The 22,919-nt window shown below is 56.6% G+C and overlaps 1 protein-coding gene across 4 annotated transcripts in view; it reads left to right on the top strand.

The window, feature by feature from the left end:
• MERTK (MER proto-oncogene, tyrosine kinase) overlaps positions 1-22,919 on the top strand; it is a 57,414-nt gene that overhangs the window by 28,450 nt on the left and 6,045 nt on the right. For 3 of the 4 annotated variants that reach the window (XM_075925888.1, XM_075925890.1, XM_075925891.1), the window contains 10 exons: positions 104-252; positions 7,615-7,768; positions 9,097-9,250; positions 14,718-14,803; positions 15,275-15,370; positions 16,254-16,334; positions 19,652-19,744; positions 20,163-20,281; positions 21,877-21,986; positions 22,451-22,610. In XM_075925888.1, coding sequence (XP_075782003.1) covers positions 104-252; positions 7,615-7,768; positions 9,097-9,250; positions 14,718-14,803; positions 15,275-15,370; positions 16,254-16,334; positions 19,652-19,744; positions 20,163-20,281; positions 21,877-21,986; positions 22,451-22,610 — 1,202 coding nt within the window. The remainder of the gene's footprint in view (positions 1-103; positions 253-7,614; positions 7,769-9,096; positions 9,251-14,717; positions 14,804-15,274; positions 15,371-16,253; positions 16,335-19,651; positions 19,745-20,162; positions 20,282-21,876; positions 21,987-22,450; positions 22,611-22,919) is intronic. The other variant, XM_075925889.1, reaches the window with a different exon arrangement.

Genomic DNA, 22,919 nt, shown 5'->3' on the forward strand with positions numbered 1-22,919 from the left:
GTGGGCCTCTCATGCTCAGTTGGGCAGCGTCCCCGCGGGTGGCTGCCGAAGACGTTTGCCGGGTTTTCTTAGCTCCGCGCACGGTTCGGTTTGTGTCTTGCAGCCCCATCTGCTCCCCCTCGGCATGTCAACGTGTCGGTCAAGTCCAGCTCCTCCCTGAGAGTCACGTGGGTCAAGCCCCCCCTTGGACGAGAGCACGGAGACCTGCTGCGCTACAAGCTCCTGCACACGTGGCAGGCCGCAGCGGTGACGGTGAGTGTGACAGGAAACGCCCTTCGAACCCAACGGAACACGATGGCCACGCCCATCTCGGCAAGAGCCAGGCCGCTTGGAGCTGCCTTTCCTCTGTCCTCACGGTGCCTGAGGATCCCCACCTGTCTGACCCCTGCTGGCCAGACCCGTCACATCGTTTGCAAGCCCTTCGGGGCAGCAACCGGCTCTGGGATCTGTGTTTGTACGGTGCTGCCCCGGCTTCTGGTTAATCTGCTACAGGTTGAACCTCTCTAGTCCAGCAACCTTGGGACCTGACCAGTGCTGAACCAGAGAACTTGCCAGACCACGGGAGGTCAATATTGTCTAGCAGCATGACCAATGCTTCCACTGCTTGCTGGGCTCAGAAGAAGTTAGGGGTAAACTAGAGCCATATCACAGCACAGAACCACTGAGAGCAGGTCTGGTGGCTGTAAACAAATTTTATGGGACTGCGGGAAACTTGGCCACACCCATGATAAGTCAACGTCTGGCTAACTAACATCATGCCGGGCCACGGATGTTGCCGGACCAGCGTGCGCTGCACTGGAGAGGTTCAGCCTGTATAGATGTGACAGGTTCAACCTGTCTGGGTGGGTGTCTGTCTGGGTGGCAGTCAGTCTGTTTGTTCAAGAACTCCGCTTAAATGACAAGGAGTCCTGTGGCACCTTAGAGACTGCCAGATGTGTTGGAGTGGAAGCTTTCGTGGGCAAAGACCCACTTGGTCAGAAGCATGTGGTAAGAGGTAAGGCCACCCAATTTGGTGTACAGCTTTCTCTGATCCTAACTGAAAGCAGCAGAAGGGTTTGGTTGTGCCAGGAGAATGGGATTGCATGGAATGGGATTGCTTCTCAGAAAACCAGAGACAGACTCACCAGGCAGGTGTAAGGGGCTGGCTGGGGGTGCCCCCCACTTATCCCAGTCTGGGGCTGCCCCAACCCTGAACCTCCCACCCACCAAGCACCCTTTAAGGGGGATGGAGGGTCTGAAGTTCCGCCTCCTCTCCCCCGATTCGTACCTGGACACTTCCAGCTGTTGCCCTTCGTCACTGTCAGGGAGGAAAGTGCCCCGTTTGCTGCATTCCTCGCTCTGGCTGGGCAGTGCAGGGGGCAGACAAACGTGGACCTGCCCCAGCCCAGGGACATGCCCCCCTCCCACAGTTTGCCCGCTGGAACTGCAGCGGCCATGGAGAGGCGCTTCTCACCTGGCCCCAAGCTACTGCAGTGAGAGAGAGGGCGGGGGCTGTCCTCTCTCCCCGGGGCAGCCTGCATCCTGAACCCTCCTCCCAGCCCCTCCCCAGAGCAATGAATCAAATGAAGAAAAACAACAGTTAATTGAGTTAAGGACCCGGCCATCGCCGGGTAAATCTTCAAGTACCAAATACAGTTCATAACCCAAGAGTATTAGCCAGTGCTGTTGTACCTGTTCTTGTCTGGGGAGCTGCAAAGCAAGAAAAGCAGCGTGTTTGTTATTGCTTCTCGGTGGGGTTTCTCTGGAACAGCCAGTAGGGCCTTAGAATGTCCTGCTTGTTGCTTGTGTTTGAGGATCCCCGGGCTGGACTGGAAGATGCTGGCAAGCTCTGCGGAGCAGGAATTTGGGTTCGGTAGCTTATCCAGATAGAAATGGCTACGAGGTAGAAGGTCCGGGAGAATCTGGCTCTCAGGTTCTGAGTCTGATCTCGTTTGGGTTGGATTTATCCCAGCGTGACTCACAGTGGCCCTCTCCCAATGCATACGTAGGAGGGGAGTCTGGGGGGGGAGGGCCGAATGATGGGGGTATTGGGGATCTTGGGTAGAACTGGGCAAAAAATATGCAGTAAGACATTTGTTGAAAACGACTGAACAGGAAAGTTTCATGGAAACATACCGGCTACGTCTGCACTGGCCCCTTTTTCGGAAGGGGCATGCTAATTTTGAAAGTGGGAATAGGGAAATCCGCGGGGGATTTAAATATCCCCCGCGGATTTAAATAAACATGTCCGCCGCTTTTTTTCCGGCTTGGGGAAAAGCCGGAAAAAAAGCGTCTAGACTGGCCCGATCCTCCGGAATAAAGCCCTATTCCAGAGGATCTCTTATTCCTACTTTGATACCACTTCGATTTTGATACCACTTCCCTAGGGAAAGGTTCTTAGGGCCAGCAGGATTTTCGGAGGCCCAGAAGAACCTGGTGGTAAGGACGCTAGCTGGACTGAAGTCCCTGCTCCCAACCTCTGATTTTCAGGAAAGATTTCCGAAGGTCTGTCTTGCTCCCTATCAGAAAGGAAACAAATTCTGACGCCTTTTCTGGCCAGCCCTAATCCCGGGCTTCAAATTCTGACTTTGTTGTTGCTGTTGCTTGTTTTTACTGAGCTCCAGAAAAGTCAGTTACAAAAGCCTTCAAGACCCAGAAGTATTGGCCTCTTCTTCCAGCCAGGCTGGCCTGGGAAGTCTGGCCGCTCCTGGGTCACTGGTGATAATGGGCAGAACAGCGTGTGATCTTGGAGCCATTACATGGAGGGCAATCCCATGTCTGAATGATGGGATTACATAGCAAACGTGGTGAACCGGAGCCATTATAGACCATGAAAGGAACCTGACCAGCCGGACACATGTTCCCAGCCAGATGTTGCCTGCTTGCTTGTGTACTTTGCTGGGCTGTGTCTTGCCCTCTGAAGAATCCAAAGCGTAGAACCCGAAAAGGCGCTGAGCGCGTACATTTTTTGAAATTTGCGTAGAAGGCATGAGTCACGCGCTTTTTGTAAGACACCGTGATTTCAGTTCCCCTTTTCATCCTTACACAGACATCGACATGGCCTGAGCACAGTGGAATCAGGAAAACAATATTATCTTGTGACTAATGCTGGAAAAAGATGCTGACACGTTTCTCTTTGCACAAGCCCCAGGAGAAAGAATTTTTCAGAGCCTTTGACATAAGACCTTTAAGCAATGAAAAAGGCCCAGTCTTAGTGTTATACTTCAGGATAATGACGCATCATCGCTGCTGTTCCCAGTGACCTGCCTTCGGTGTGGAAAACCTGCCGACCTGCAGGAAGATGGAAAACTCTCTGCTAATGGGAAAGTGGCGTCTGGCTGCAGGAGAGTTTGCCGAGGTGCAGAAGAGCCCGACTCTGCTGGGCAGGACAAAGGCTCTTTGCAGAATTGGGGCTGAAGATTATTTCTGTGCTCACAGTTGATTCCTTCTGTCTGCTTTACAGCATGCACTGCAGGGGAAACCCTCATGTAATGCCACAGGGCGGGAATCCAGGCAGCCGAGGACACAAATTTCAGTCTTTTGTCCTACAGACATGTAGAATCATAGGCCTTGAATGAACCTTGAGAGTCATCAAGTTGAGTCCCCTGCCTTCACGGCAGGACCCGGCACCGTCTAGATCATCCCTGACAGGCGTCTGTCCAACCTGCTCTTACATATCTCCAGAGACGGAGATTCCACAATCTCCCCAGGCAATTTATTCCAGTGTTTCAACACCCTGACAGTTAGGAACTTTTTCCTAATGTCCAACCTAAACCTCCCTTGCTGCAGTTTAAGCCCATTGCTTCTTGTCCTGTCCTCAGAGGTCAAGGAGAACAAGTTTTCTCTCTCCTCCTTGTGATACCTTTTGAGGTACTTGAAAGCTGCTATCATATTCCCTCTCCTTTTTTTCTTCCAGACTGAACAAGCCCAAGTCTTTCAGTCTCCCTCACAGGTCAAGTCAAGTTCTCTCGACCTTTCATCATTTTTGTTGCTCTTCTCTGGACCTTCTCCAATTTCTCCACATCTGCCCTGAAATGCGGCTCCCAGAACTGGACACAATACTCTAGTTGACGCCTAATCAGTGCAGAGTAGAGCAGAAGAATGACTTCTCGTAGCCTGCTTACGACATCCTGTTAAAGCATCCCAGAATGATACTTGCTTTTTGTGTAACAGTGTCATGCTGTTGACTCATATTTAGCTTGTGGTCCACTATGACCCCAAGAACCCTTTCCGCAGTACTCCTTCCTAGACAGTCGCTTCCTATTTTGTATGTGTACAACCGATTGTTCCTTCCTAAGTGGAGTACATCCCTACAAGTATCCAAATAATGGTAGTCATGAGCCAGCTTTCAGGGCATATGCACAGGAGATCAAAATCCAAGAGAGCCTTTTAACCACAGAGAGAGGATTTTTTCTTGAGCAAAAAAAAAAAGGTTGGGGAAAAAAGGGGAAGGTTATTGAGCAAAAATAAAAAGTCGCCTGCCCTTTAAAGGCAGCCATTTTGAATTCTGTTGTTCTCCGCAGCACACCTCTGACTGCCTCATGGCACACCGGTGTTCCACAGGACACAGTTTAAGAAACACTGGCCTAGCGCCTAGGTCCTAAAGGCCATTACCAAAAAGAACTTGGTCTCTGCAACAGAAGTTGGTCCAAAAGAGATGATTTCATGCACCTGGTCTCTAATATCCTGGGACCAACACAGTTCCAGCAAATGGTAACACTAGGCTCACGTAACCACGTGCAACTTCGTTGTCCAGTTGGGGAATGCTTGTGGGTAACCACCGAATGCCGCACTGGCCTGCACGAGGCACTTGGCTCTCCAGCAAAGGAAGAATGATAGACCACGTCCATCTCCACGTCATGTACGGAACACGTGGCCGGGGGCAGGGCTTGTGACTCCTCTGTAGCATTGAAGTTTTCAAAGAAATGATGAGGACAGGATTTGGAGGTGACCACATGGTCACTTTGGGCCTGAGCGTACCTCCTTCTCTGCGCAAGGTGACTTGTGAGCGATCCGACGGACTTCCCCCGGTGGCCGTTGTGTGTACGCTTTGGTGGGTGCTCTAGTGACTGCGTAATTTACAAGGTCGGGGGGAGAAAAATCTGATGGCTGCCTTCAGCTCCTCTGATGGCCCGGAGTGGATGGGCACTTCCCCCTGAAACTAACACCAGTGGGGTGGTGCGGGCTACTCCTCCGGCAGCACACGGCACCGCCTCCAGTTCAGTATGTGTCAGACCATTCTGCAGGTGACAGCTTGACTCCCTGCTTTACCTCTTCCTGGTCCAGCCTGAACAATGGGGGGTCATATGTCTTCAGTAGCTGGCCAGAACTGGGGAAAGGGTGGCTGTGAGGACCCCGAGCACCTTGCAAATCAAACCACCCAAATAGATGCCTAACCATGGATGCAGCAGCCAAGCGATGCTGAAACCTCTGAGGTGCTAGGGCAGGAAAGGGATTGTACAGAGGTAACGGCCCATCTTATGCCACCTGGCAACTTCCCTACACCAGGGGACCCTCCGGCTGCAGACCCTCTGACCCCATGGGAATCACACGAGAGTTTCCAGAGTGTAGACATTTCTTTTCATTGTCCATCACACAGCAGTACAGACACCACCTTGCAGAGCAACCCGTGCCCATGGGTGCCAGAAACACAAAGCAGGAGAAACCTGGGGACATTGACAAAGGGCAGGAAAGTTTCCCTGCATTCCCAGGCACAACTGTAGGTCGCACGTTCTTCAGTGATGCCCCCAGGACAGATGCCCCAAATAGGCCTGTAAGTCTGTGTGTCAACAGAGCAGTTTTGTTTCTGTGTTTCGGGTTCTTTTGTCTAACTGAAAATCAGATTTGGTTCCTGCTGCACTTGCACTTCACCGACGTTGCTGTGTCTGTGTTTGAAACCTGTCGGTGACTGTTGTCACCTGCCCGTCAGTCGGCCAGTGGTAGGATCTGTCGCAGAACGGTTGTTTTTCAGTTATAAGTGTGTCGTGGAGCAATGCCAGGCACTTTCTTAGCGCGTTCGGCTGACTCACAGGAAATTCAGGAAATAACAATGAGTTTGTGGGAAAGGGAATCACCCATACGGTTTATTGAGAAAAGCATCCATGCTCACGTTGAAACAGCTCTAACGTGGGGAGGGGGCCATGACGGGAGGCGCATTATAAAACTAGAAATGCCAGTAGCCCGACGTTGCAACCGCACTGGTATGAAATGATCAGCCACAAAATCTGCCTTCCCCCGAGTCGTTACTTGAATTGTACAACGAAACTCGTCTTTACTGAAAGGGCATCGTTGGGCTTGGCACATGGGAAAATAGGAGAGACCAAATTCTCAGCTGGTGTGAATGGGCACCGTTCCACCGAATTGGCCGAGTTTTGCTCATGTGCCCCGAGAACGCTGGCAGCGCCACCGCCGGCCTAAACCGAGAAGGAGCCGAAGCGCGGTGTCCAGGAGTGGGCGGGAGAGCCGGCTGCAGGGAGGGAGGGAGGCGCCCGCGGTGGAAAGGAGCAATGCGCGGCTGACCAGCCCCAAGCGATAACTCGCCGCCCCACGGGCGGGCGGGCAGCAATACTGGCTGGGATCAGCAGTGACAGCAGCATGTCCAGATTAGCCAGCGTGCTGTGCCCGCCCTGTGGGCAAAGCCCATTGCCCTTTGCCCGCCGAGCCTGACGGAGAAGGGAGGAGCCCGGCGGGGTAGCCGCTCGCGTCCAGAGTCTGTGCCTCCCCCAGCACGCTCAGGGTGTGGTTACATGCTCGCCGGCTGGGCCCTTGCAGCTGAACGGTCACCAGAGCGTGGGACGCCAGGGGTGGCAGAGCTCAGACAATGGGTCATGCAAGGAGCTTTAACACCTGCAGGGTTCTCACCCCCCAGGCCTGCTCTGGGCTCGGTGCAACGGTGCCACGACCTAACACGCTGGATGCCCTGGTGTGGGCGGGCGCACGGCCTGGAACACGCAGCACGCTGGGCAAGGCGTGTTAGGGGAGCGTGGGATTTCCCTTCGCCATTTCGGCCCCTAGTCACGTCTCCACTGGACTTTTCAGGCGTCCGCTAATCCCGTGAAGCCCTCGTCCGGACAAGGCCCCTCGGCGCACGGCTCTGGGTGTGATCTCGGCGCCGTGAGTCTGTCTCTTTGGCGAGAGGCAGGACACGACTGCGTGGGAGGGAGACGTGGGGGCACGGCCGGGATGGTTCCGGGACGGGAGTGCTGCAGTAACTCCTGAGCATTAAAGGCACAGGCGCCATCCCTCACCCTGCCGGCCGGTCATGGCTCCCTGCTGCTGCGTGCCTGTGTTGCCCCTTGGCTAGGTTTTCCCACTTATGCCAGAGCCAGTAGCCAGGGAGGCTGAGTGACAAGGGGGCTGGATCCTGCCTCGCGGCGGGAAGTGGTTCAAAGAGGAAATCCTGTTCAGCTACTCTGTGTGCATCCCGTTCTCGAAGCGCAATTGCTATCTATAAATAGCAGCGCAGGGTCGGTCGGCACCGCAGCCGCAATTCAGGCCAAGCACCCGGAGCATTTCCGAGGGAAGGAGAGTTCGATTCCCGCGAACCTCCCGTTTTCGTTGTGTGGGGTGTCCAGCAAAAGGAAGCTGGGCTGCTCCGCCGGGCTAGCTGGTCTCTCCCTTCCTTTTCTTTTTCAGAAGAATCTCTCTTCCGAAGCCGAGCCCAACGCCACGGTGGCCACCGTTCCCATCTGGGCCACTAACGCCACGTACACTGTGCGCGTCGCGGCCGTCACCACGGGCGGGATCGGGCCCTTCAGCGACCCAGAGACCCTTTTCGTTGAGGGGGACGGTAAGAACAAACCGCACCCTCGCGGCATGGACGGGGGCAGCTTCATTGGTGGCTTTTCCTGGCGTTGGAGCCGGAACAGCTTTCTGGTGCAGGTTGGACCCCCCGGGCCAGCACCCTCAGGACCAGACTGGTCCGGAACGAGGGATATTGCTGGATCAGAGGAGGTGCCCTGTCACTGGCCCCCCCAGCCCACCACCCCTCCCCACTGCCGGCGTTTCTAGTCCCCCTACCACCGGCTGGCTAGGCTGCTGGCCCAGGATGCCAGCTCCTGTCGGACACTGGTCCCTTTGCCATCTGGCTCTTGCCCGACAGGGCTACCGGCCACCGGGCCCCGTGCCGCCAAGCTCCCAGCTGGGGCTCTGTCCTCTAGGAATCCCAGTGGTCCTGCCAGAGCAGAGAACCCTGACTTAGGGAGCTGCAACCCGTAATGTACTTTATGTCCACGCAGCCGCTGCCTGGCTAGTAACCGTGCCGTGCACACTCGGCTTTGCTTGGGTGCCTCTGCCCCGCCCGGCGGGTGGGATGCAATTCACCCCCGCGGCAGCCCCAGCGGCTGGGGGAACGCAGTGTGCACAGGCTGGGGGCATTTAATGCCTGCGCCCGTGTCGGCAGGCAGCTTCCCTCCTGCGAGTCGGAGCACGTGTCCGTCCGGTCTCTGGGTGAGCTGCCTCCGGGGAGGGACCAGTGTCGGGGCTGGATGAGCCTCTGAAGCCCTCTCCAAATGGCTGTGCACCTCTCCGCCACGTCAGCGGGTTGGCCCAGGTTTCAGCGGTCTCCTGGGCAGGACAGGCATGGCAGGGGCTGCTTTCTGCCCTGGGGGCTTTCCATGCCCTGTGCAGATTGGCTGTTTGCTCCAGCCCTCCAACCTCTCCCCGCCTGCCCCTCTCCGCCTGCCCCGCCTCCACCCTCTCCCTTTGCCATCCCCTCTTCCCCTCCCCCGCAGCAGATTTCCCCTGCCCGCCTGGCAGAAAACAGCCGTGCCGCTCTCAGCCCCCAGTGGCTCGGACGGTGCTTTCCCTGCCGTGACTGCCTGGCAGCTAGACCGCAAGCTGTCCCTGTGCTGTGCCTGGGCAGTACCTGGCACAGCGGGGCCCTGATCTCGGGCCGTTCTAGAGAGAACGATGCGCCCACCGCTGAGAAACCCGCATCCCCAAATACCCGTCTAGCCGGGCATCGCCGTATTCCAGCCACGTGCCATCCTTTCCCTGGGCCTCTGTGGTTCTTGTGTGTCACTGGGTTTGGGTTTAGTGCTTTGAAACTCTTACAGCGCCCTGCCCGGTTTGTCAACTGACCCCTTCTGTGTTCTCTGCCACGGGCTGGTTTGTTAGGTCTGACAGCCACTGCCCCATCCTCGAGTCCCGTGCCGGGGACCAGCCATTCCTTGGCCATGGTGCTGGGCTTTGCCGGGGCAACCGCCACCCTGGGGCTAGTCCTGTATTTCTTGGTGGTTATCCGGAAAAGACGGATGGAAACCAAGTTTGGGTAAGTCCCAGAAGCTACCGCCGTGGTGGCAGGCAGGGAACGCCTTGTGTGGGCTTAGCCGGCGGCACTGGGGCGGGGCAGACGCGTGCTGGCCAGGGGGGGGGGCGGCAGGAGGCATTGTGCCTCCGGTTTTACATAACCCTTCACCTCTCCCATACTCAGGGCCTGGCCCTGTCACCACCTTCCCTGCACCTTGCGAGGCCTCTCGCTGGGGAAACCTTTCTGCTCACACTTAAGCCTGTCTGCTTCACGCCTGCGTAGTTTGCTTCCGGCCAGTGTCGGGCCAGGGTTTTCTGCACACCCCCACCATTCATCAGCCGCTGCACACTTTCTCCCACTCTTTACCAGGCACCACTGAAAAAGACAAATAAAAAACCTAAAGGGTTAATACCCTGGGTCAAATCCGTGCCTAAGTCCACGGAAGGCCCAGGGTGCCCTCACAGACACATGGATCCATTTTTCCCTGTGCCACATTCCTGGGGTGACATCTCCCTCGGAAACAGTTGGGAGTCTTTCCCGAGAGGTCCGTCCTCCTCCCTCAGCATTTTGTGGGGAGTGGGAGCCTTCAGCTCTCTTGGCTTCAGCTCAGAGGCAAGAGAGAGAATATTGAGCAGCAAGCAAAGTTTTGCAAAAGGACAAGGAAACCCCCGGCTCAGCTCATGTGTTGCCTTGTAACAGTCTCCTAACTGTGGAGCAGTAACTACAGTAGACGATCTTTATCTATTATTAGCTGATTAAATGTATCCTAGAATACTCAAGGAGCTGACAGAGGAGGTATCTGAGCCATTAGCGATCATCTTTGAAAAGTCATGGAAGTCATGGAAATCGGGAGAGATTCCAGAAGACTAGAAAAGGGTAAATCTAATGCCCATCTGTAAAAAGGGAAATAAGAACAACCCAGGAAACTACAGATCAGTCGATTTAATTTCTATGCCAAGGAAGATGATAGACCAAGTAATTAAGGAATTAATGTGCAAACATCTGGAAGATAATAAGGTGATAGGGAACAGCCAGCATGGATTTGCAAAGAACAAATCATGTCAAACCAATCCGATAGCTTTCTTTGATAGGATAACAAGTCTTGTGAATAAAGGAGAAGCAGTGGATGTGGTATACCTAGACTTTAGTAAGGCATTTGATATAGTCTCGCATGACCACCTTATCAATAAACTAGGCAAAATACAACTTAGATGGGGCTACTATAAGGTGGGTGTATAACCGGTTGGATAACCGTTCCCAGAGAGTAGTTATTAACAGTTCACAGTCATGCTGGAAGGGCATAACAAGTAGGGTTCTGCAGGCATCAGTTTTGGGACCAGTTCTGTTCAATATCTTCTTCAACGATTTAGATGATGGCATAGACAGTACGCTTATTAAGTTTGCAGATGATACCAAGCTGGGAGGGGTTGCAAGTACTTTGGAGGATAGGGTCAGAATTCAAAATGACCTGGACAAACTGGGTAAGTCTAATGATGAAGTTTAATAAGGACAAATGCAAAGTGCGCCACTTAGGAAGGAACAATCCATGTCACACATACAGCCGGTCCCTGAGTTGCGAACGGTCGACTTACGACCATTCGCATTTACGACCAAAGCTTCCATGGAGCGGTCGTAAAGGCGGTCCCTGAGTTACGAACGCAACCCGCGCTTACAAACAGCGCGGTCACTATGTAACTCAGTGGGGTCCGAGTTAAGAACAGATTGAGTTATGGCCAAGTGTTTGGTCCGTAACTCGTTCATAACTCGGGGAAAGGCCGTACAGAATGGGAAGTGACTGTCTAAGACGGAGAACTGCAGAAAGGGATCTAGGGGTCAGAGTGGACCACAAGGTAAATAGGAGTCAACAGTGTGACGCTGTTGCAAAAAAAGCAAACCTGATTCTGGGATGTCATAAGCAGGATATGAGAAGTCATTCTTCTGCTCTACTCTGCGCTGATTAGGCCTCAATTGGAGTACTGTGTCCAGTTCTGGGCACCACATTTTAAGAAAGATGTGGAGAAATTGGAGAGGGCCGGAGAAGAGCAACAAAAATGATGCAAGTTCTAGAGAACGTGAGCTGTGAGGGAGACTGAAAGAAGTGGGCTTGTTTAGGTTAGAAAAGAGAAGACTGAGAGGGGACATGAGAGCAGTTTTCAAGTATAGAAGAGTGTTACAAGGAGGAGGGGAAAAAATTGTTCACCTTGGCCTCTGAAGAAAGGACAAGAAGCAATTGGCTTAAATTGCAGCAAGGTTTAGGTTGGACATTAGGAAAAACTTCCTACCCGTCAGGGTGGTTAAACACTGGAATAAATTGCCTGGGGAGGTTGTGGAATCTCCATCCCTGGAGATATTTAAGAGCAGGTTGGACAGACGCCTGTCAGGGAGGATCTAGACAGTGCTTGGTCCTGCCGTGAGGGCAGGGGGCTGGACTTGACGACTTCTCAAGGTCCTTTCCACTCCTAGTGTTCTTTGATTATGCAGTCATAATTTTCTTTGCAATTTATATGGCATCATCAGAATTGGAAACGTCTTTATAAACCCAGCGTTACGGGGCTCCGGTGAGCTACCTCGCTCTCACCAGGAGAGCAGTAAATACTCATCAAGATTATTTTGTCTCGCTTTAACCAAGCAAACCCAGGGAGCTGGGCTGGGGATTTGGTTTTTTCGCTGTTTGTTTTTGTTTCTATCTAAAAGCCGGCTGCATGTGAAATCCGCATTTGGCGGCCTGGGCTCGTGCCGGGGGCGAGCGCTCTTTGCTCACTGCAGATGTTGCTGTTGCAAAGAAAGAATCTGATTCTGCCAAAAGCGGCGCAGTGCGGCCAGACTACAGAAGAGCAAGACCCGGGGTGTCCGGATTGGTGGGCTGGGCCGCTTGCTTGTGCAGCCCTGCTGAGACACGCGCTGCACCCTGCTTCTAACCCTTCGCCTGGCTAAGCAGAGTGACTGCCGGCGCTGCAGTGCTGGTGGCCTTTTATAGCGAGGACAGTGGTCCATTATTGCAGCTTGCATTCCTCCTGTGACCTTCCGCGCCGAGTTCCAACCCGGCACTGAGTTTGAAAACAACGTGATTCTTTCCAGTCAAAGCGGCGCCTTTCGCGTGTGCGCTGCTGTGTGTCTGGGGATCCAGCCGCGCCGGGATCTTCTTGTAACGGGCTGTTTGTCTTAGTGCCGCTGCAGAAGCTCCTCTTGCAGGACACTGGTCACTGCGGCTTTCAACACCGAAACCAAGCTGGGGTCCGTTTGGGAGCGTAGCCCTGCAGTCCAAGAGTGCAAAACCGGATAAATGTACGCGCTTTCCCAGGGCGTTACGCTGGGACCAGTCTGGCAAATGGGGCTGTGTCTGGAACCCATCTGCCTACTGGTCGAACCTCCTGTCTCCTCCCTCACACGCCTGTTTGAGTAACACAGGTTAATCGGCACGTGGGCTTTCCCTGACACGTGGTCCTGCAAGACGTCCTTCAGGTTTCACTGCCGGCTACAGTACACGTCCGGCAGATTCCATGGCACATTTCAGCCTCCTGCCTGGTGGTGTAACTGTGCGGGTCCTGGCACAAAAAAGGTTGGGGGGCACAAGGCTATTGAGGGGGTCATGCTGCTGGTGGGGGCGCTGCCCTCCCCCCCACATCGCGCCACCCTCACTTCTGAGATGCTGCTGGTCGCAGCGCTGCCTTCAGAGCTGGGTTTCCAGCCAGCAGCCGCTGCTCAGAAAGCAGCACAGAAGCAAGGGTGGCAATAGCACAACCCCTCTGCGACTGCCAAATTCCCCGGGGAGCCAGAGTTCACAGTCTCAGACGCATATTTCACGGCCATGAATTTGGCAGGGCCCCACTCGTGTGCAGCATTTTGGGCACTGGAGCTCACTGCTTGTCGGCTTCTGAAAGAGGAAGGGCGGGAGTTTTGAGATGATGAAACAGCTCTGCTGGCAATAGAGAAGCTCTTGGTGAGACATGACTGTGTGAGTGAACAAACACTGACCAGGGGCTCTTCCGTCTCGCACAGCGCTTGGGTTGGCCATTTTGGTTGGATTTCATCACCCGTCGTCACCTTTCATTCCTGAGACTCCAGGCCAATCCTGGAGGGTTGGCAGCCCTGCAGCCACCACCCGGGGCCAGAGCAAAAGCTTCAGTCCTAGGCCACGGGCTCAGGCCCCCTATCTGGGGTGGAGGGGCTCAAGGGGGCTCAGGCTTTGCCCCCCCGCCCCCGGGTTGTGTGGTGAATGTTGTCAGAAGCGGTCCCGTCGCAAGGCAGTTTGAGAGCCGCTGGCCAGGTACCCCCGTGGCGGGGAGACGGAGTGGGACAGGCGGGTCCCGTCGCTAGGCAGTTTGAGAGCCGCTGGCCAGGCACCGCCGTGGCTGGGAGACAGAGTGAGACAGGCGGGTCCCGTCGCAAGGCAGTTTGAGAGCCGCTGGCCAGGCACCCCCGTGGCGGGGAGACGGAGTGGGACAGGCGGGTCCCGTCGCAAGGCAGTTTGAGAGCCGCTGGCCAGGCACCCCCGTGGCGGGGAGACGGAGTGGGACAGGCGGGTCCCGTCGCAAGGCAGTTTGAGAGCCGCTGGCCAGGCACCCCCGTGGCGGGGAGACGGAGTGGGACAGGCAGGCTGGAAACCAGGCGCGGATTCTGCAAGGGCGAGTAACCCCGGGTGGTGAATTCTCCGTCCCTGACCTTTGGCAGCCGAGAGAGCGTGGTTCGGAGACGCTCTGCTCCGGGAGCTCTCTGGGCTGTCCCCCACAGGCGCTCAGGCCAGGATATCACAGCTGGGCCACAGAAGGGACGGCGATCACAGGGCCATGCGCTCAGGCCAGCGATGGGGTGAAGGGTCTGGCGCTCCCGGCCCTTTAAATAGCCGCTGGAGCTTCGGGTGTCACGCTCCAGGCAGTGCGAAGGGCTGGCTGGAGGGAAAGGGTGGCACCATCGGGGCAGTGCTGAGGGATGGCTGCCCCCAGCCTCCCCCTCCAGTACCCTCCCCCTTTCCCAGAGGCCTGACAGTCCTGGTCCCCTCCCCCCCCACAGTATTATGAATACACTCTGCCGTGTGATTAGGAAAAAAAGCCATTAGTGTGGATGGGGGGGGGTCCCCCGATAACTCTGAGATTCCCGATCCAGTGCAGACGGATCGGGAATAGGACTAGTCTACGCTGGAAGGTTACCTCGGCAGCGCGGTGTCTCTCGGGGGTATGAAAAGTCACCCCCCTGCGAGGTGCAGTTCCACCGACTTCACCTCCCCGGTGCAGAGGGCAGGTAGAAACCTTCCGCCCTCAGAGAACCCTCCCATCGCGGTCGTAAGAGCTGCCTGTGCCCCGGGATCCCGTGTGGCTGTTTGAAGGGCTCTTGTGACTAAGGGGATGGTGCTGGAGACCGGGTGCCAGTCCTTTCCACCAGAGCTGTCTCAGCGAGGTGAAGGGCTTCGCCGGGGCGGCTGTAGCCCCTCAGCCCCGGAACAGAGACGAGCTGTTGTCCCCCGGCACACGTTGTGTTTCTGTCCCCATAGGAACGCTTTCTGCAGTGACCAATCGGAGCTCGCCGTCAGCTACACCGCCAAGAAGTCCTACAACCGGCGCGCCGTGGAACTGACCCGTAAGATCTGCCTGTCTGTTGTAGGGGCTGCCCTCGCTGGGGACTTGGGCGGGGGGGCTGACTGCGAAACACCATTAACGGGGCCCGATCCTGGCCCGGCCGGTGTCTCCTAGTGCTGGTCCCACACACAGAATAGTACAAAAATGGCGCAACCGGCCTCGTGGGGATTCTCCTGCCCCCGGAGGGGATGGGGGCCCCTGACTCCAGCAGGCGCCGTGGCTGGACAAAGCCAGGCTGAGCACATGGGAGCTGCACTCGCTCCACCCCTGGGGCCAGGCCTTTGCCCTGGGGGCTGGCGCGTTGGGGGGCAGCTTCCTCCTTAGCTGCCCTGGAGGGCTGAGAGACGCGGTTCCGCCCTCGCCCCCGGGCACCGGGGCAGCATTTGGCCCCGAAGGTGCCTGTGCGGCTTTGCTGCCGGTGACGCCCGTCCTGGGTCTGCAGCACCCGGCTCACCCCGGGCCTCTCTTGCAGTGGCCAGCCTGGGCGTCAGCCAGGAGCTGCAGCAGAAGCTCCAGGACATTGTGATCGACAGGGATTCGCTGGCCCTGGGGAAGATCCTGGGAGAGGGTGAGTGGTGCTGAGTGCTGCGGGGCACGGGGGCGTGGCTGGACGCGGCGCTGAATCTCCGTCTTTTAGCTGGCCCCAGGGCTCTGCACGTTTCCCTGCACCCTCCCCAGCCCAGCGCCTGGTGGGGAGGCAGTGTGGCCTAGCGGACAAGGCACTGGGCCGGGATTCAGGAGACCTGCGTCCTCTGCTTGGTTCTGCCGCTGACTTGGAGCAAGTCCCATCGTGCTCTGTGCCTCAGTTTCCCTTCCCACCCTCGTCTAAGTTGCGAGCACTTTGGAGCAGGGGCGGCCTTTCGCTCTGCGTCTGTTCCGCTTGCGCACGAAAGGGCCCTGATCTCTAGGACGGGAGGGCAGTGAGGGCTGGCGTATGCTCAGGAACAGTGCCCCAGCTCGCCTGCCCTGGAAAGGGGGAGGCAGAATGCCTGCCCCAGAGCTTCCCCCACTGGGAGCCAGGCTGGTGCTACATTGCACACAGCGGGGGGGTGGGTGGCCTAAGACTGAGGCGAGAGGTGGGGAACACAGTCTCTGTGCTGCAGCTGGAGCTGGGCGTGGGGGGTGGAAGCCGTACCCAGCGGCTCCAGCCTTTCCTCCACGGGGCTGGCAAGCAGCTGGAGTCTGCCTGGCGTGCAGGTGGGGCTGGCATCCTCCAGGGGGCCATTCCGTTCTCCCCTGCGCCGCCTGCTGGGCGAGGGCGGAGCCAGCCGCAGCGGCCGGTGTGTATCACGCACCATGCGCCGTCCCTGCTCTGTGTGGAGTGAGCCCCGCACAGCATGGGCCAGGTTTGCTCTTCCTCCCCCGGTGTTGCTCGGGCTGCGGCTGCGCGGCAGGGCGGTGCCCTGGGGCTGTGGGCAAAGGCAGACGGTTCCTTCTCTCCCACGGCCCAGGAGAGTTCGGGTCGGTGATGGAGGGGCGCCTCAGCCTGGCTAGCGACACCGTGGAGAAAGTGGCCGTGAAAACCATGAAGCGTAAGTAGCGGCGCTGGCTGTGAGGCCTAGCGGTGTTTGCTTGTGTTGCACAATTTCCCACGTGCCGGGACAGAGACTTTGTCTACACTGCCAAGTGAACGACAAACGTTGTGTCATTCTCAGGTGCTTAGACCATCCGCCTGCTGCCCAAAAGGCGTCCGTTTTGCCGTGGCACGTGGCAGTGCAAACAGCGTGTTGTGGGCAGGCACACTTCTGTCGACAACGCAAAGCCCCCTCGGAGAAGGGGGAGGAATTTTGTTGGCAAAAGTGCCAACAAACAGCGTGGGCACGGCCTGACTTTGCCGGGGCCATGTCGACGCGGCTGTGTTGGTAAAAGCTGTGTCTAGCCTGCCTGGGGCTACGGGGGAATGGACCGGTCACATGGCTTCTAGAAACTGCGTTTTCAGGCAGGGTTGTCAGCCGCAGTTAAGCAACAATGGCTCAGGTTCAGGGTGTCTTACGGGGGTCAGCGAGCAAGCAGAGACGATAAGGGCCTTCATCCCCCAGGTCTGTGTCCGACGAGCGCGCTGAGGAAGCAGGGCCCGATGGGAGATATGTGCAGTGCACCAGCCCTGTGTGTCCGTGCCTGTCTAGACACGTGCACCTTAGCCACGTCAGCCGGTCAGATCGCTGGAACACGCACTCAGCCAGCCCTGGCCAAAGAAAATTCAGGCCAAGCGACCAAGCGAAAGGGTCTGTTCTCTCTGGGGGGCAGGGAGCTGCTGGATGGGGGCTGGGGATTCCCATCCACTTCCTCATTGCTGCATGAGTGGAGAATTCTCTCGCTTTCTTCCAGATTTCATCTGGAGCTTCATTTATTGTCTGCATTACTGTAATGTCCCCCGTTTCTCTCTCTTGTTTGCTGCATCCGACCGTTGGGCAGGTCATTTTAGCCCCCAGGCGCTTTGCTTTTCTGCAGAATTTCAGGTTAGTGTTTGCTTCCCACCCCACGGCAACGTGAAAACCCGCCGCTTGCTTGAAATGCCGGGCTTGCAGATCGGCTGTGGAAGTGGGGCTGTGGCCATCCCGTCAGCTAAGCATTTCGGGTGTGTTTTGTGGGCAAGAACGCTGGGAAAATCTCGCTGTGCGTGCTGCGTCTCTTCCCAGCTTCCCCCCAGAGCCAGCCCCTGGGCTCATGTGTCTGTTGTAGATGAATTGGCACCCCCCGCTTCCCAAGTCAGCCCAGGAGAAAGCAAATTGCCAGCAGTTTTACAAGCCACGCTCTAGCCCGTGTTTCTCAGCCAGTGGTACGAGTCCCCTCGGGTACTGGAGAGACATTGGGGGAACGTCAACACCACTGAAATTTGGAAAAAACTGAATTTTTGTTTTATATTTTCCAGCACTTTATTATTTTTGTAATTTTTACACCCAAAAATTTCATTGCCCGCCCGGCTACGCTAAGTTGTTTAAACAAATGTGTTGCAACATTAGAACAAAATGTTGTGTGTCTGAAAACTGTAGGTCCTGGGGGTACTTATCATTTTTTTAAAGGGGTACTTTATAAAAAAAAAAAAAAAAAAGTTGAGAAACACTGGTCTGTGTACTGAGGGCTGCATGGTAGATGTCGCACACAGCCCTGGTGGTGCGCCCCCTGCTGGCTGCTCTCCAGGCTGCTGCGATGGGTCCCACACACCAGACCTCTGTGGAGCTGGACTCTTCAGGGAGCCAGGCCACTGGAAGCAGCCCGACCCACGGCTGGACCTTACTGAACACTCGTGCTCTCAGCCTGGCTAGTACAGAAGAGAGACCCAGAGAGGCCTCTAACCGTTTTCCTGACTCCCTTTCCCCACCACTCCGGAACGCTGTCTGGCTTAGCTCAGGGGTGGGCTGCCTCCAAGGTCTGTCTGTGGGCAGGGCCAGATCCCTAGGGAAGGTGGAAAATTCCTCTGCTCTGCCCAGCCCTTAAGGGAGCTTGGCTCTCAGAAAGTCACGATTCCAGGGCGAGGCGAGGGTGCTGCTTCCAAGCTGGCCGGTGTCTGCCCTGGCATGCTGTATGCAAGGTGCCAGGAGGGCACTGGGGCGGTTGTGGCATGCTTCCAGCCGTGCCATGCATGGCCTGCATTACCAGGTCACTGGCTGCACAGCCACCCGTGTGCATAGCCAGAAATACCCAGCCACAGCGAAAAAACCCAGCAAACCGCAGCTCTGGACTGGTAGCCCACAAGGCAATAGTAAAAGCGGCCAGGCCAGTCAAAAACGAGCCATGGGGCACTGGCAACCCCATCAGGGAGTCGGGATTCTCCTCCCGCTTATGGGCTTTGTGTCTCTACTGTGCAGCCAGCTTCTGTCTTGCTCTGCTGGTCCCGCAGTGAAATCAAGACGCATGCCCGCCCTGGACGCATGCCCCCTCTCCTGCTGTGTCCGTGAGTGCTGTGTTTCCCTGCTTCTCAGCCCGGGTGCTTGGAAGGTCTGGACCCACACTGTGTTGCTCTGTTCTGTTCTGGAGATTTTCCACGCACCAGGTCCCAGTGTCCCCGAGCCCTCCGCCATCTGTCTGAGTCTGCATGCCCTTGATGACTGGCTCTTTGAAAGAGACCAGGTGGGGGAGTTACCACGTCTTGCTGGACTGCCTTCTGTGGGGGAGAGACGCGCTCCCGAGCCGAGCGAGCGCTTCCTCGGGTTCTCGGCTGACCCCAAGAGCTGTGCATACGCGCAGGGGCTCGTGTCTGCCCACAGAAGTGGGCCCCAAAAGGCTCTGCCTCCCGCCCTTTCTAGCTTGTACCTGGACAGCTCCCCCCGCGGCCACAGTAGGCAGGGGAGACAGAACACAGCAGGGTCGCACAGAGGCGGGAGTGGAAAAACGCGAGCGTTCAGAGAGGAAAATGGCAGGGCCTCCCTCGGCAGATAAACCCGGCGCCTCCAGGCAGGAACGGTCCTGGAGCGCTGGTGCAGGCAATTCGGGAAATGCAATAGGCAAGGTGCCCGGCGATCACGCAGACCTTCAGCTGTGGGGATCCTGCTGCTGGAGGTCCGGGCTCAGCTGGTGCAGTGACGGCCGCACGCTGGGAGGTGGCATCGGGCGGCTGTGAGAGCGCTGGACCGACATTCCCGGCTCGTGTCTGACCCCTAACCCAACGTAACCCTTTCTCCTCCTCCCCGCCCCGCTCTGGCTGCTGCCCAGGACTGGAAGCAAAGCCAGGCAAAGCTCGCTGCAGCACAGGCCGTTCCCCGTCTCCCCTTCTCCGTCTGGGAATGTCGCCCCTCTCCCGCCGCTTCGGTGTGGCTTTCCTGGCGGCTCTCCAGAGCAGCAGAGCCGGCGCAGCAGACGTGATTGGTGGCGCGTGTTTGACATGAGCTCCCCTGTCTGGTGTTTTCAGTGGAGAACTTTTCCCAGCGAGAGATCGAAGAGTTCCTCAGCGAGGCGGCCTGCATGAAGGACTTCGATCACCCCAACGTCATCAGACTCCTCGGTACGGGGGGAGCCCCGGGGAGGGCGGGAACTTCCCACTGGATTAGCCAGAGCCTAGGGGGTACCCCTCTCCGACCGGCCTTGCCCATCTGCGTCTCGTGGCTTGCTCTCCCGACACGCCTGGGTTTCTGACAGGCGCGTGCTGCGTGACGGCGCGTTTGCATTCCCGCAGGAGGCAGCAATCTGGATGGGCTGCTGCACAGAGCAGACCCCTAGAACGGTGGAGGCGCAATACACAGAGCATCAGCGCAGAGCTGCTCTCTAGCTGCCACCCCCGGGCCCAGACTCCTGTACCCACAGGCAGCTCCATCAGCCCTCCAGCTCCCCACCTGGACGGTCTCTGAGCCCTCCTAGATCCCAGCTCTGGATGGGCGTCGGCTGGGCCCTGGCGCGGGAGGCTCATCTTCCGTTCATTCCAGGTGTGTGCCTAGAGCTGAGCTCCCGGCAGATCCCGAAGCCCATGGTGATTCTCCCATTCATGAAATACGGCGACCTGCACAGCTTCCTGCTGCACTCGCGGCTGGAAACGGGCCCCCAGGTAACGCACAGCTGGCCAGGGACTCGGGGAGGGACTCCAGGGGGCGCTGAGCCAGATTGGATTCGGCATTTAACTCCGCTTCCTTGCACTGAACCGCGACAGAACTCTGGCTCTGACCCTCCTCCCTGTCCTCGTGGGAAGAATTCCTGGCCCCTGTGAAATGAGTGGGAGCGAAGCCATTGATGGGGGCCAGGACTTGGCTCCCTCGGGCTCCGCAGGGAGAAGCGCTTGTAGTGTCCCTGCAGACGGCTGAGACGCTGGGGGAGGCGGCAGCGGAGTGACTGGGCACACGGAGCATCTGAGCTTTTCATGGGTTGTGACAAATAAAAGCGGAGCTGGGCTTCTGCGTAAGAACCGAGCAGAGGGAGGGGGGTTAACGAGCGTCCGCGTGAATGCTACGCGCTCGCATGGCTCCTGACTCTCCAGTGCCCTTTGCATTCCCGCACAATGCTACCAAATGGAAGAGGAGGGGCTTGCAGGCATGTTCCCGGGGTGGGAATGTCTGCCCCAGGGCCCGCCCCGGCTGGGTGAGAACCGGCGCGGAAGGCACTGCTGGGTTAAAGCTCAGGGATGCGTCTGTTTCTCACAAAGCGAAATTCCCGCTCCTGTTTTTCTCTGTAAACTCCAGAGAGGCTGACAAATCAGAGGGAAATGCCTTTGAGCAAAGAGACCGGGCGCCCGAGAGGGACGACTCTGATGATAAGATTTGTTCACGAGTAGAAGGCAGCAAAAAATAGCCCATAGGGTGCCTGTGGGGCTGGCCCATCCCTGCAGCGAGAAACCCCCCGATCTGCCATGCTGCAGTCAGAGCTGCGGGCGCTTTGCCGTTGGCTCTCAGAGCGGAACTTCAACCGCCTGGCAGGGAAAGCCACCGCCTCCCCCCAGCTGTGTTAACACGGAGTCCAGCACCCAGACGCCCCTTGACTCGGGCCTCCGGGCGGGCTCGGGGACGGGGCTTGGTTTTCTTCCAGCAATGGGATGTTGCTTTGCTGTCATAGCAATCGCACTAGCCTGACAGAGGCAGCTTCCCCTTGTTTCTAAACTACCCGATTGTTTCCCTGTGTTCCCAACAAAACCGGCCCTGTTGTGTTGGGAGTTAACCCCTCCGGAGCCCCAGTTGGACACCACCCAACGCGGAGAATCTAGCAGCGGTGAGCGAGCGGCACTGCGTGTGCTGTTCCCGTTGGGCGGTGCTGAAATTGTTCCATTTGAGTCTCGCAGAGACTTCGACACGAAACCGACCTGCTTTGCCAGGCTGCTCCGAACAATGTGGCATTTCAGCACTCCCACCGCGAGCAGGTCTGCTTGGGCCGCGGCCCACGGGAGAGCTCGGCGTGTCGTTATGCGCTGATCAAAGGGAGCCTTGTTCGACTGGCCGCCGTGGAGAAATGGCAAATGCGTTTCTCGTTCCCCCGGACTTTTCCAGCACCAGGACACGGGGCCTGGCCTTTAGCGGCTCTGCCGAGGGTTTCAAGAGGCCTTAACTCTTGTGGGGCTAAATGGGAGTTGCTGGTGTCCTCTGGCAGCAGCGTGCCTGTAAAGTTCCAGCCTTCGCATGCTTCCTGTACGTTCTGACCTGCTGCCTCTCTTCCCAGCAGGTGCCGCTGCAGACCTTGCTGAAGTTCATGGTCGATATCGCGCTAGGGATGGAGTACCTGAGCGCACGGCATTTTCTCCATCGAGATTTAGCGGCTCGGAACTGCATGTGAGTTGGGTTTCTCTGTTTCAGAGCGGATAGGCAGATGCCGGGCTGGGCAGCCTCTCCGTGGTGTTACTGATGTACTCGCATTAAAAACAAACCTTGTGACTCGCCTGTAAAATCTCCTGGGTCTTGAGAAACACCCAAGTGAGGACCGGTCATGTTGGAGTTTAGAACGCGGTTTGTCCGATTTGTTCAGCCAATTTTCCCTGGAACAGTGGTAGGCGAAAGGAAGCCCTAGTACCTGTCCAACTCACAGAGGTCCCCTCTGGTCTTAATGGCTATGATGGGGGGACGAGGTACTCTGCCAGCTGTTCCACTTTAAATCATGGTACATTTACTCTAGTAAGAAATAACATGGGGGTGTGCTTGAAGGCCCTGATCCTGGAGATGTGTGAGTAAATTTATACTGTAAGGAACCCAAGTGTCTTTCAGCAGTTACAGGAGTATTTTCTTGTAACCATTGACAGGTTACGGGACGACATGACTGTGTGTGTTGCGGACTTTGGCTTGTCGAAGAAGATCTATAGCGGGGATTACTACCGCCAGGGGCGCATTGCCAAAATGCCTGTCAAGTGGATTGCAATCGAGAGCCTGGCTGATCGGGTGTACACGACCAAGAGTGACGTGGTAGGTTCACCAGGTGCACCCTCACATCAGAACTCTGGTCCACAGTAAAAGTGTGTCATTCCACAGTCGCTTCAGAAATTCACAGTGGGAACGCTGATCGTGCCGAGTGTTTGTAACTGGGACTAGCCATCTCCTTTTCAGATTGGATTGTTTTAATCGGCCTGTTTTGTTTTGGGGGTGTCACCTGCGTTAGCACTGCTCGTTTTGCATCCTGAAAACGGAAAAGCCGAATAAGTGACAGATGAGGATTTGACAGTAAACCCAGCCACATTGATAACTGGTGCCTTTATTTCTCTCTGCTTGTAAAAG

This window comes from Pelodiscus sinensis, chromosome 3 (assembly GCF_049634645.1).
Source record: "Pelodiscus sinensis isolate JC-2024 chromosome 3, ASM4963464v1, whole genome shotgun sequence".
Lineage (NCBI taxonomy): Eukaryota > Metazoa > Chordata > Testudines > Trionychidae > Pelodiscus > Pelodiscus sinensis.